The following is a 13,093-nucleotide window of genomic DNA, read 5'->3' as shown; positions in this document are numbered from 1 at the left end:
AATATTTTACTTTCTTTATTAGACTATAAATTATGATAAGTTGTCATACTTTTAGATATTAATTTATTTTTGTGTGTTTAACTATAAATGTATTAAAACGCTTTATTATACCTTAAAATAAAAAATATAACAAAGAAAATAAAAATAATAATGAAAATATCTAATATCGTAATAACATTTTGTTTCCAAAGTTGGTAAATGTTGAAATTAGGTCCAATTACAAATTCTGTAAGACAACAACAACTAATAATAAGTTTGGTTTTAATGACATATTTAGGGAAAAGTCTGAAAAATAAACAAATAAAATATATATTTATTTTATTTATGAAAAATACTAGAGTAGAATATTTGTGTTGTGAATGAGATTTACTTCAAAAGCAATTTTTATGCTACGATTAAAACAAAAACCAAATTATTTGTCCAATTTATGATTATATGGACTGACATATTATATAAATTCTATTAAATCACATATTGTTAGGCAGGGTGAGAAGTAAATAAAAACAAAAAATATAAGGCTATAAAGATTTAATTTAAGCAACTTGTACTTAAAAAATATTAAAATATGGGAAGTCCTATTTGTTTACATTCCTTTTATATTTTCATTTTCAATTTTTCGGAAAAGGTGAGTTTACAAAAGGAAAAATTGAAAACATTAATTTGATATTTTCAAAACTAAAAATTTAAGGATATGTTTGATTCCTGAAAAATTTGAGGAAAAATATGAGGAAAAAAAAAAAGAGGAAGAGTTGAAGGAAAAAAAATTAAAGAAAATTAAAAATAGATTTAAAATTAAAAAATCATTTTTATATATTTCTTCCAACTCATTTCACTTCATTTCCTCCATTATATAAAGATTAAATAATTTTAAAATATATAAATTTCTAACTAATTTTAATCATATTAATTTTTTTTTTAATTTTATAGTGAAACCAAATATGAGAAAATCATTTTTCTTTACATTTTTTTTCTTTACTTAATATTTTCCGGGAGCCAAACATAAACCTAAAGAAAACAAAAGTTGAAAACAAAAAAGGAAAAAAAAAACTTTATGAGATCTATAGTATAAAAAATAAGAATATTATAAATATAATAAGAATATAAATATGAACAAAATATGATCTTTTATATATGTATATTGCTTTTTCAATTATACTAAAAAAAATAAAAAAATGAATTAACAAATAAAAGTTGGTAAAAATTGAAATAATAGATTTTGTTTTGACAATTAACAAATAACTTTTAAACCTTTATTTCATAACATAAAATTTTCTAAATCATATTTCTATAGTTTTAAATGAAATAAATTATGAAACCATTAAAATAAATAAAAACCAACAATACCATAAATGCTCAGATATTACCTGTCTCCCAGGATCTGGTCGTCAATCACTGGTGCCAATGTGTGCATTGCTAATGGGAGGCCATCACATTGCTCTATAACCTCATCCTTCAATTTCAACTTATACCTTTCAAGTAAACCCAATGTTCCACTGAATTGCCACATGTGCTCCATGGATTCTAATGGAGGTTGCATGTGATACAAATTGTGAGGGCCCACCATCATTCTTGCTTTGTGGGGGAGTCGGCTTGTAATGATGACATGCCCATCACCATTACCATCACCACTCACAGTCTTCAACTTGTCCTTTAACTTGAAATACCAGTGGATGTTGATGTCCCAGATGCCGTCCAACACCATCAAATACCTTTTACCCTTCAAAGCTTTCCCAAGATTCTCCAACAGCTCTTCTACTTCTACTTCCCGAGACGCTGCCCCGCACTGCTTCAACATGTCTTTTATCATCTCCTTGAAGTCCACATCTCCACTCAGTTTCGGGAATAAGCAGATCCAAATTCTGTTATCCCGTAGATACCCATCGATTTTAGTAAAAACCAATTGGGCCAGAGTGGTTTTACCCGATCCCCCGATCCCCACGATTCCGATTTCCTGAAACCCATCCCCTGTATTCTCAAGTCGATCAATAATTTCATTTCTTTGTACATAAAAACTTCGAAAATCGTCGGGATCAAAATTCTCAGGGTTTGGTCTTGGAATGAGTGGTAAGGAGGTGGAGGATGAACTTACGGCCATGTCGGTCATACCAGGAATAACCGCATCAGCTGTAGCAGTTAGCCTTCTCGATATTTGAACCAACAACCTTCTGGTTTTGCATAAAATCCAATGCTCCGCCAGAGTGTATCCATGCATCGGACCATCCTTCTTCTTTCGGGGCTCACGCTTCTCCGACAACACCACGCACTCTTCTAATGCGCTGATGGCGTTGTATAGACAATTCTTCAATCTGATGGATGTAGATGCCGTGATGTCCTTTGCTTTCAACGCATCTCTAATCTGTTGAAAACGAGAGAGAAGGGGGATCTCATTTTCCCCGGAGTGTTCCTCCTCCGCTTCTTTCAAGTCCAGAATGAACTTGTTCTTCAAGAACTGCAAATGATCAGCAGACATTTTGTTGATGATATTCAAAGTGATGATGAGGCAATTAGATGTATTTGCTAAAAATGTGGGTGTTTATGGTCTCAAATCTGAGTCTTCCATACATATGTATATCTTTGATTTTTTTTCTCTGTGAAGAAAGAATAATCTTGTGTTTGAAGGATGGGAAAAGAACAAACAACAGGGAAAAGAAAATTAGGTTGAAAGAAAGGAAAGCTCTTTATTCTTTTGTATATACCTCTGTGCTTAAGCAAAGAATCCCCATTATCCTTTGATCGGGTTTGATGAATATGCATTCCTTCCGCCATAATTTTTGAAACAATTACCAGATATAGCATTCAGATACAAATATAAGATAACATAATTTTACTTTTTACCAAGGATGAAAATATCGGTAATCACGGATATATCGGTAATTCGATTTTACGGGTATATCGGATATATCGGAGATATTTTTGGATATATCGGAGATATATCGGTGGATATTATTGGTAGGCTTAAAATTGTTAAAAACTCATGGAAATGTAAGAAAAACCTCATAATAATATAATTAGAAGTATAATAGACATTTTAAAATTGTTTTATTGAAAAATTTGATATATATATGATATAATTTGCGATATTAGATGTAATTATATCATGTCGATCTATAAGAAATGTTAATTTCGTAATTGTTCTCATTATAAAGTCACATCAAATACTTCATTTCATTAAATAACAATAATTTGTACACATTACATTGCAATGTCCCTTTAGTACCAAAATGAGTTTCGATGTGGTTCAATGGGATTGATAGATGAAGGAACCCCGGCTTGCTGTTGGAGACAATATTGGTACCAAGTCAATGAGCCTCGATAATATTGGTTATAAATTCTAACATGCCATGCATATATCTCTTGAGTCCTGCCTACTGCTTCTACATGGATAGGATACTCAAAGTTCACCCATGTGTTAACGCCAAATCCTTCTTCCATCTGATATGGAATTTGGTATGGCATTTGTCTGGAAGGGGAATAATGTGACATACCATACTCTTCATCTGTTGAACTTGAAGGTTGACCATAACTCATCACATGAGGAGGGTAGACGTTAGCCTCATTCGAGGAGTCACTAAATTGAGTCCCTATACTCATAGATTCAAAACTCCCTGAAAGTAACTCCTCGTTATATGGTTCCATCATTCGTTCTCTTCCTCTATAAGGCCTCCCAATAGCTCCTATGCCTGGACCAGCTCTTCTAGAGCCATGGTCTTCATCCTGTGTGCAGTGTGTGAAATCATTTTCACAAGTAAATTGGTTGATTGGATATTGACTATGTCGACGTTCATCAATATCTCCTCCCCCATTATCACCTCCATCATCAGTTCCACCTCTTGAACCATCGTAACCAGAAGCAGAAGTACCTGCAGCACTAGGTCTACTACTATGGCCAGCACTTGTGGAGTCAATCTCTTGCTGGGAATATGTCGCATGAAGAGAATCATCAGTATCTTTGCTAAAACTTTCAGAGTGAACTTCTTCGGACAACACACGTTCAACATTAACTCCAAATTCTCGAGCATGAGCGGCAATTCGTGGATCAGGATTTCCAACTTCGTCATCCAAGTGTATAGGTCTAACCCACTGGAACAACTGATTATCTTCTTCTTCACCCACCTCGGCTGAAATGTCAAGGAGATCAAGGTAATCTTTTTCAGCAACTCGATCATTTTCTGCCTCCATATCGCGTAACTTTAGCCTCATATTATAGTAACAAAACACTAATTGCTCCAATCGAGAGTAAGCCAAACGATTTCGTTGCTTTGTGTGGATGAGAGCAAACGTGCTCCAATTTCTCTCACATGCAGAAGATGACGCAGTTTGTGAGAGAACTTTGATGGCTAACTTTCTCAATGTAGGTGTTTGATTCCCATACATAAACCACCATTCAGCTGCAACGAATTTGATAATCATATAAATACTTATGTGGTGAACTTACAATAATAATAATCAATTTTTTCCTATAAAGACTCACCAGGCACCATGGTTGACCTTGATGCAATTGCCGCTCGATCACCGAATCCTCTTTTTGCATCTTGAAAAAGTACAAGCTATGTATTCAACATTTAATTTGTTAGTAAACGTTCAAATAAATTGATGAATGAAATTATTGTTTTATTGACAAAAATAACAATTTTTTATTAACCTCATTTCCAAATTGACCAAGCGATTCAGTAGTTGGATCTAATTTTGCAAAAACATCATGGACAGCTTGAAGTAGTTCCGGATCACTACCAACTCCACGCCTATATTGAAATCTTGGATTCAAGAAGTATGCTACAATAAAATTTAGTAGAGTTAGTATTTTTTTTTTAAAGAAACTTAAATACAAAGTAAAAACTTATAAAAATATATAGTATTTAAGTACCTGCTGCATGAAGTGGATGTTTTAGTGTTTTCTGCCAACGATCTTGTATTATTTTGAACATCCAATCTCCAGCTCCTTGACGAATAAGGTTCTCTTTCATCACTTGCATAAGCTCGTACACAAATGGCATTGTGGGAACAACTTCAGAATCCACAAGTCGAAGCACCACGTATAATGGCTCATATAATGAAACTATATTTGTCAATCTGTCCCAATACGTATGGTCAAACAATAATTGCTCCAATTCTCGTCCAAGTTTTGTTCGACTGAGTTTGTGTTGTGCCCATTCATCACTCATAAACAATTTTTTCAAATCAGCCCTTTTTTTTAGAAGACTGTCAAGAGCAATATAATTGGTAGCAAACCTTGTAGCTCCTGGTCGAACAATGTCTCCACCACAATACTTTCTCATTTGTGCTAGTAACCAACCATGATTGTAAATGAAGTTAGTTATCTTGCGAGCATTGTTTATCACCTCGATAACATTGGGTCTTTTACCGATGTCTTCAAAGATTAAGTCGATGTAGTGTGCCGCACACGGAGTCCAATATAAGTTATACTTCTTCATCAATTGTTTCCCTGCTTTCATGAATTCCGACCCATTATCTGTGACAATTTGGACCACATTTTCCTTACCGACTTCTTTGATAATAGTCTTCAAAAGCTCATATATATACTTGTGGTCTTTGATATAGTTCGATGCATCGACTGACTTAAGGAACACCGTGGTCCCTTTAGAATAAACCATGAAATTAATAATACTTAATTTCGTGGGCCCTGTCCATCCATCTGACATTATTGTGCACCCATATGTCTTCCATTTTTCCCTTTGTTGGTTCACATAAGCTTCCATTTCTTTGTACTCCATTTCCAAGTATTTGTTCTTTATTTCATATGGAGATGGAGGTTCGATTCCCATTCCTACACTTCATATGTAAAACATGTCACAAAATACTATACTTACTAAAAGTATAACACAATATAACATTTGATAAATTAGTAATTACCTGCTTGTTGTGCACCAATAATCATATTCTTGAAGTGATGAGACTTTGCTTTTGCGGGTGCGACACTCTCATAAATGAAGAATTTGCTGATTAAGCGTCCCATCGTTTCTTTAATTGCACCACCCTTGAATATATCTTTGATATTTTTTTGTTTTGCTGTAGAAGACTTGTAAAGCGAAGGGGCAATAGGGGGTGAATGATGCGAATGTCGCATACTCTGTGATTTTCGCATCGTCGACGGTATACCAGTAGAAGACTCTCCCGATTTGCGTTTGCTTCCTACAATATTCTCATGTTGTTCACGTTCCCAATTAGATGCTTTCGAGGCACGAACTGCAGATCGATATGCATCTCGCTCATCTGGGTGCATATCTGTCGGATACATATACACATCTTCTTCCTCAGCATCTTCATCATCATCATCTTCGTTTACCAAATGTGTATGATGCGTCCCCATTGTGCCACGTAATTGACTACGAATTTCTTCAATATCAGCATTTTTTTTTGCTTTTGCTTTTTGTTTGTCATGCACCAACAATCGTATCTCTTCTTTCACTTCGGGCGGCACTCTTGGACACTTTTTGGTGTTGTTATGCGGGTCCTTATGCATTAAATGAGACTTGAATCGTGTGATGCCTCCACTTTTCATTACCAACCCACAAAAATTACAAATTGTTGCATTTCGATTACCCTCAATTGGTGAACAATACTTCCAAGCCGGATCTCGCCCTGGCATGGCAGAACCACCTTCACTAGCCATGCTAAATCTATTGCAAGAAAAATACACTTAAATTTAAATCTATGTTAATTTAACTAATTAAATAAATTACCTAAGTTAATTTTCAAAATCTAAATGTAATTTTATGACAAATTTACTAAATTTTGAAATTAATTATAATTGAATATGAAAAAAAATCGCGATAATATAAAAAATTGAGCATATTTAATATTCCATATATAGTAGTTCATGTTAATTTAGCTAATTAAATAAATTACCTAAGTTAATTTTTAAAATCTAAATGTAATTTTATGACAAATTTACTAAATTTTGAAATTAATTATAATTGAATATGAAAAAAAAATCGCGATAATATAAAAAATTGAGCATATTTAATATTCCATATATAGTAGTTCATGTTAATTTAGCTAATTAAATAAATTACCTAAGTTAATTTTTATAATTGAATATGAAAAAAAAATCGCGATAATATAAAAAATTGAGCATATTTAATATTCCATAATTAACCATGTTAATTAAATTAATTACATAATTTACTATGTTAATTAAATTAATTAAACAATTTAGCTAAGTTAATTAGTTTAATGTAATTCTAAATACGAATTTAAATCACAAATAATCATCTAAAATAAATATATCATAACCTAAATTAATTCAATAAAAATACACAAAATAATTACAATTAAATGTAAACATACTAATTAATTAAAAATACATGAATTAATTATTGCAAACAAAATTAATTATAATTTCAAACAAACATACCTTAAAATGATTGAATAATTGAGCAATCTTGGAAAAAATTGGAGTAGTAAGAGAGGAAATGAAGAATCAAAGCAAAGATGGATGAAATTGATGCAAAATTGGCTATTTATAGATGAAATTTGGGCCAAAATAGCCGTTGGAACCTTAAGTTACCGTTTAAAATTAATTTTGGCCGTTGGATCACAATTTGGAAGCAATCTGGCCGTTGGATCTCTTTGTTAACGTTGGGATTCAAATCTGGGCGTTGGATCAACACGGGCGTGATCTGGGCCGTCAGATCACGCTGGAGAGAGAGGGCCGATTTTCTCAAAAAATCGCCAAAAAATCGGCGATAAATCGCCGATAAATCGGCGACACACGGGATTCTCAGGCGATTTTATCAAAAAATCGACGATTTTTCCTGTGTCGCCGATATATCGGCGATTTATCGTCGATTTTTGGCGATTTTTTGAGAAATATCGGCCGGCCGACTTATCTCCTCCATTTGTCGTGTCGCCACCCGCCGACACGCGATATATCGGCGATATTTCGCCGATTTTTGCCGATTTTTTCCTCCTTGCTTTTTACTACCACACTACGTACATTTGCTTTTGGGCACTAAGAAACATGTATGGAGTGACCCCTAAGATTTTTTATCATATTTTTTATCATATGTATATTGTTTATTCTAGGTCTTCCTTGTTTTAGGGAAGGAATTTAATAAGTTTAAAGGAAAGGGATTTTAATAAAGAAAAGTAAAAAGAATAAATTAAAAAAGAGAGTAAAAGAGCTTAGAAATATAGCTAAAGAATCAATTTTAAAAACACCATGCTCACCCCTAGATTTCAAATAAAAAAAATAGATGCAATACTGAAAAAAAAGATAGATTATGAGGAAAACTTATAAAATTTGACATTTAAATAAAGTTTTAAATATATATTTATTAAGCATTGAGATTTTAAATGTTTTTTTAAGTAAAATTTATATTTTAATTGGAATTATTCTTTTTCTTATTTTAAAAAAATATATTTTACATTAAATTTAATTTATTGTAAAATAAGAGATCACTTTAAGATGACTGCTCCTTTCTTGGTTCTTATTATTTACTTATTTAATTTTTCAAATTTCAATATTCAAATAAAGCTCTCTCTTCAAATTAAAGTTCCTAATACTTTAATTTGCATGATCCCAACCTAGACTTTCAATGATTTTGAATAAGAACCTAAACCTACTTATTTTGAATAAGATTCTAATAATTATTTGGAGTGTGAAAAATATGAAAGAAAATAAATGTATTGCAACTCAGTTAAAGATTATATTCTTAAATATTTATTGTTTCATATAAGAGAAAGATTAAAAATAAATTTAAAAAACACAAGAGAAAAATTTATTAACTTTTTTCATTTTTTTTTGTCTTCTTTCATATTTTCCTTCACATATAATCCTACAAATATAAAAGAAACAAACTTTTAGGCATCTAATGTCTAATTTAAGGACTAAAAACTCATTTCATGTGAGAAAATTGATCATTTTTTGTCTTTTTGATGTTTTTTATATATACATTTTCTCAAAGTCTATTAAATAAATTAACTAAATTGGTCCTTTCTCTCATAAACACCTTCATATTTTACTTTACTCAGTGAGAAGTTTGAAAATATATTTAAGTTTATGTTTGAAAAACTTCCTTTTCTCCATCTCAAATCATCACTCAAAAAAAAATAAAAAATGAAATGGAGTTTTTTTAAAGTATACATATATAAAAAAAATGGATTTGAGTTTGTGCTTAAAAAACTCTAGGCCTTGGCAACTATTCTTAAAATGAATTTTGCAAACTTAAAAAATCAATTGGGTTTTGAAAATAGTTCTTTGAAAATTTATCTAATAGAGATACTATTTTTTAAGATAAATTTAAGGTATTTTAAGTTTTTTTAGAATGTTTTGAGAAACAATTAAAAATATAATGAATAGTTAAAAAATTTTACATTATATGTAAGTATACATTGTCTTTATAGAGAATAATCGATCACATAAAAAGTTTTCCATATTTTAATTTTCAATAGGATTTTATTCTTAAAAACAATTAAAAAGTATTAAAAATGTTTCCAAAAATTATATTGAGAACTGGTTTTAAAAACTATCATCTAGCATATTTTCCTTTTCTTATTCCTCGAACATCATAATCATAATGATAACAAAAATAATGAAATTAGTTTTTTTTTTTCTTGTGAAACATTAAAAAATGGGATTTGCTTCATGTGATCCTACAAAGATAAAAATGGGGAAACTTTTGAATGTCTTAAACATGTATGAGGCAAGGGGTAAGCCAATAGTGTGCTGAAATTGATAGCAACAATATCCTCTTCTTGTGAGTACTTTGAGGGTTGTTTTTACTATTAAGTGGTAAGGCATGTATATTACAATCATCATCACTTTTCAGCATGCTGAACTCTTGGCGAAGTGTGTGGACAAATATATTCATCGATCCTCATATGTCTCTCCCCATATTCCATTCTAAATGCCTCTTGATCACCACTCCTTTTCACATTTTCTCTACTCTAATTTTTAATTTTAAATCATCAAAGCATAGAATAAAATAGTATCTTCGATCAAAATTCTAACCTTGTCGTCAACATCTGTAAAATTTAGTACACAAATAACTTCATGGCCCAAGTGTTGTAAAATTTAGAATCTACAAATTATCCTTTACACCTGATTCAACTAGAAAAAATCAATCAGAGAGTTCCATCAGAACTTGAGTCATTTTTCTTAAGATACACCGAAGTTATAAAAAGCATATACTCTCCGGGTTTGATAAAAAGCATGTTATAAGGCATGCCAATGAGTATGTCAAAGACGCAATTTGGAAAACAATCCCTTCAGTAATATTGCAAAGACAAAATCAAACTTCTTCAAGGGTTCATCCCGCATCACCCTGAGATTGAAGCATCAATTACAAGAAGTCTATAAGGGCTTGTTTGCCAGCGGAATCAAAATTACTTTTTGAGAAATGTCTTCAATTGAAAGACGAGAACAACTGCTTTCAAAAATAGCTTTAAAAACCTTGTAGCTTCACAGGTTTTTTTTTTTTTTGGGTATTATTCTCAAAATTTTCCCGTTCTCGAGAACAACAAACATATCTCGATTTCGCAGCCAAACCAACCCTAAATTTTTTTTCCTCTAAAGATGATAAATTCAGAATTCTGAATTGTCACACACTTTCATCACACCAGATAGACCTCTTACTTTTACGCTAAACCCGCACCTGGAATTAATATAAAGATGAAAAAAAATAAAAAATTCTTTCCTAAACTGCAAACCGAAGCGAAAAGGATCAATCGTAGGATAAAAAAAAAAAAATCAATCTTTGCGGGCCAGAATAAAATGAAATCAAACAACTTAAATGGTTGAGGAATAAAACAAACCGGTAGAGGACGTCAAAGCAGACGGCGGCGCGGGCGTGGCCAAGATGACTGAGGTCGTAAGCGGTGACACCGCAGACGTACATGGACACTTTGCCATCGACAACAGGCTTGAAGATCTCCTTCTGCTGAATCATGGTGTTGTACACTCTCAATTCCGTCGTCTCCGCCATCGAAGATACCGCGAAGCTATCCCTCAAAGGCTTGAAGAAGAAACCCTAACCCCTCAAGCCTTTTCAGGTTGAAACGGTAATACTCTTTTGATTATTGTAACTTTAAAACCGTAGAGTAATTAAAATTGTATGTCCCTTCTTGTGTAAGTTTTAAAACCGTGGAGTAAATAAAGTCGAGTAAGATTTGCTGAAATTTCATAAATAAATTAAAAAAAAGGGAAAAAAAGAAAAAGAAAAAAGGGATCAGAGGAATTTGCTGTAACTTCATTCTCATGAAATTACTAAAATAGCCTTAAAATTTAAAATTCATTAAACATTAAATTGTGTTGAGATAAAGAATCTTTTTGAGAATCGTTGTGTAAAACAAGGTTATCAAATTTTTAATAGAAAGCTTATTCTAAAAATGAGGTGTTTTTAACACATTTTTATTATTTTAATTATTATTTTTTATTGTTTTCAATTATTTATCAAAAATATTTAAAAAAAAAAAAGAATTATTTTTGAAATCATTTCCAAACAGATCCTAACCTTCCTCAAGATTTGTTTTTTATACCTATTCCTGTGAAGAATCTAAATATTATCACAAAAACTATAAAATAGTTCGACATTAGATTCTACACACATCTTAGTATGCTATAAATTGAATTAGTTTCTTTTATCAAACTTTTCAACTTCAAACTTTATTGTCATTCTAGGTCTAACAACTTTAGTTTTGATACTAGTTTGTTATGGAAAATCATGAAAAGGAAAAATAATAGTAGGAAGAAAATAAGAGAACAAAATAGAAAACACATAAAATGTATAATGATTTATGTGGTTTAGCTTAAAGTCCATATCCATGGGAAAAGACAAAGAAAAACTTTCATTCTTTTTTTCAATGAGATTGCAATCCCAAGGCTTTCAAATCTCAGAGTCCCAATTACACCTAAATAAGGACTTTCTCTTTGTCAAAGACTTAAAAAAATAACTTAAAAGAGAATTTAACACACTTTCTAATATCTTTGTAATGCCTCAAACCCTTTATGCATTGGAAGTGGCATTTATATAAAGTAGCTTTAGTCTTTGTTGAGTGATGTCTTAAGTTCTTTGTGGTTTGTTATAAAACAGTTCTTTTCTTTATTGAGTGATATCTCATGTTCTTTGTACTTCACAAGTGCTAGCTACATGGAATTGTTTTGTTCCTTGTTGAGTGATGCCTTAGGTTCTTTATGCTTTGGAAGTGGTGGCCACATATGAAGTATAATTAGTGAAGAGGAAAGAAAATATTATTATTTTTGTATGACAAACGAATATTTACTTTGTTTTTATTGTACCCCTTTATTTTGTATACTTTTAACATGTTTCCTTTTTTAAAACCTTAGGTTAGATTGATAAGAAATAAAACCTTTAGCTTTATGTTAATAGTATTAAGAACAAATTTTCTACTCCCAATTATACAAATTTTAACCAACTTACATATAGTACACCAATAGTTGTATTACAATTCACAAGTTCTCGGATTTTATGGTAAATGCTAAAAATGGATTTACAAGTGAACCAAATTGGAGACATGACCAATTAACGACTCAACCAATTTTATTGGCTATGCCTCTTTCCAAGAATTTCTAATGCTCTAATGCCGTTATTGAGTTGTGATTTGTTCAAATGCCTTTATAGTATTTCTATGGTAGTATTTTTAATGGAAAATGAAACTCTATATCTTTTAGCTATTTTTTTAGTAGTTTCATAAATAATTGTTAAGATTCTAAGCCTAATTTCTACATAAAATTGTCAAAACTATAATTATTGGTACAACATTGGAATTTATAGAAGCTTTGTTAGTAGCTAAACCAAATATATAACAAGGAATGTAATATGAAACATAATCTAAGGTGTTGTTTGTTTTCTTACCTTTTTGCTGAAAACAACTTACTTTTAGATTTCAGATAGTTTATTTTTCTACTTTTTGTTGACTTATTACTTATTTTTTGAAATTGTTTTACTTAATAGAAGAAGTTAAAATATTTAGCTTGTTTTTATTTTTTTTATAATGTTAAAAGGAACATGCTGGTTTTCTTTACTTCTTAATTCTGAATAAAAATAAAATATTTTTTTAAAAAAACAATTTAATACTTAATAGTACTAATTACTATTTAGTTTGAAGTTTT

At 31.0% G+C, this 13,093-nt stretch overlaps 3 protein-coding genes across 3 annotated transcripts; all 3 read right to left on the bottom strand.

Annotated features, from left to right (window-relative positions):
- Positions 1-1,360: 1,360 nt before the first annotated feature.
- Positions 1,361-2,470, bottom strand: LOC132253525 (putative disease resistance protein RGA1). Its single transcript, XM_059735709.1, has one exon. The coding sequence runs from the start codon at positions 2,468-2,470 to the stop codon at positions 1,361-1,363; it is 1,110 nt and encodes a 369-aa protein (XP_059591692.1).
- A 676-nt stretch (positions 2,471-3,146) lies between these two features.
- Positions 3,147-4,522, bottom strand: LOC132253571 (uncharacterized). The gene is made up of 2 exons (XM_059736062.1): positions 4,472-4,522; positions 3,147-4,388 (listed from the first exon to the last, which is right to left on the bottom strand). Exons 1-2 carry the CDS (start codon positions 4,479-4,481, stop codon positions 3,211-3,213), a joined length of 1,188 nt encoding a protein of 395 aa, XP_059592045.1. The 5' UTR covers positions 4,482-4,522; the 3' UTR covers positions 3,147-3,210.
- A 5,416-nt stretch (positions 4,523-9,938) lies between these two features.
- LOC109122383 (cysteine--tRNA ligase 2, cytoplasmic) lies at positions 9,939-11,059 on the bottom strand. The gene is made up of 2 exons (XM_019219125.2): positions 10,777-11,059; positions 9,939-10,616 (listed from the first exon to the last, which is right to left on the bottom strand). Exons 1-2 carry the CDS (start codon positions 10,944-10,946, stop codon positions 10,547-10,549), a joined length of 240 nt encoding a protein of 79 aa, XP_019074670.1. The 5' UTR covers positions 10,947-11,059; the 3' UTR covers positions 9,939-10,546.
- Between the last annotated feature and the right edge of the window lie 2,034 nt (positions 11,060-13,093).

Source organism: Vitis vinifera, chromosome 3 (assembly GCF_030704535.1).
Source record: "Vitis vinifera cultivar Pinot Noir 40024 chromosome 3, ASM3070453v1".
NCBI classification, from domain to species: Eukaryota; Viridiplantae; Streptophyta; class Magnoliopsida; order Vitales; family Vitaceae; genus Vitis; species Vitis vinifera.
Note: the sequence above shows the minus strand (reverse complement) of the source record. Positions and strands in the feature narration are given on the sequence as shown.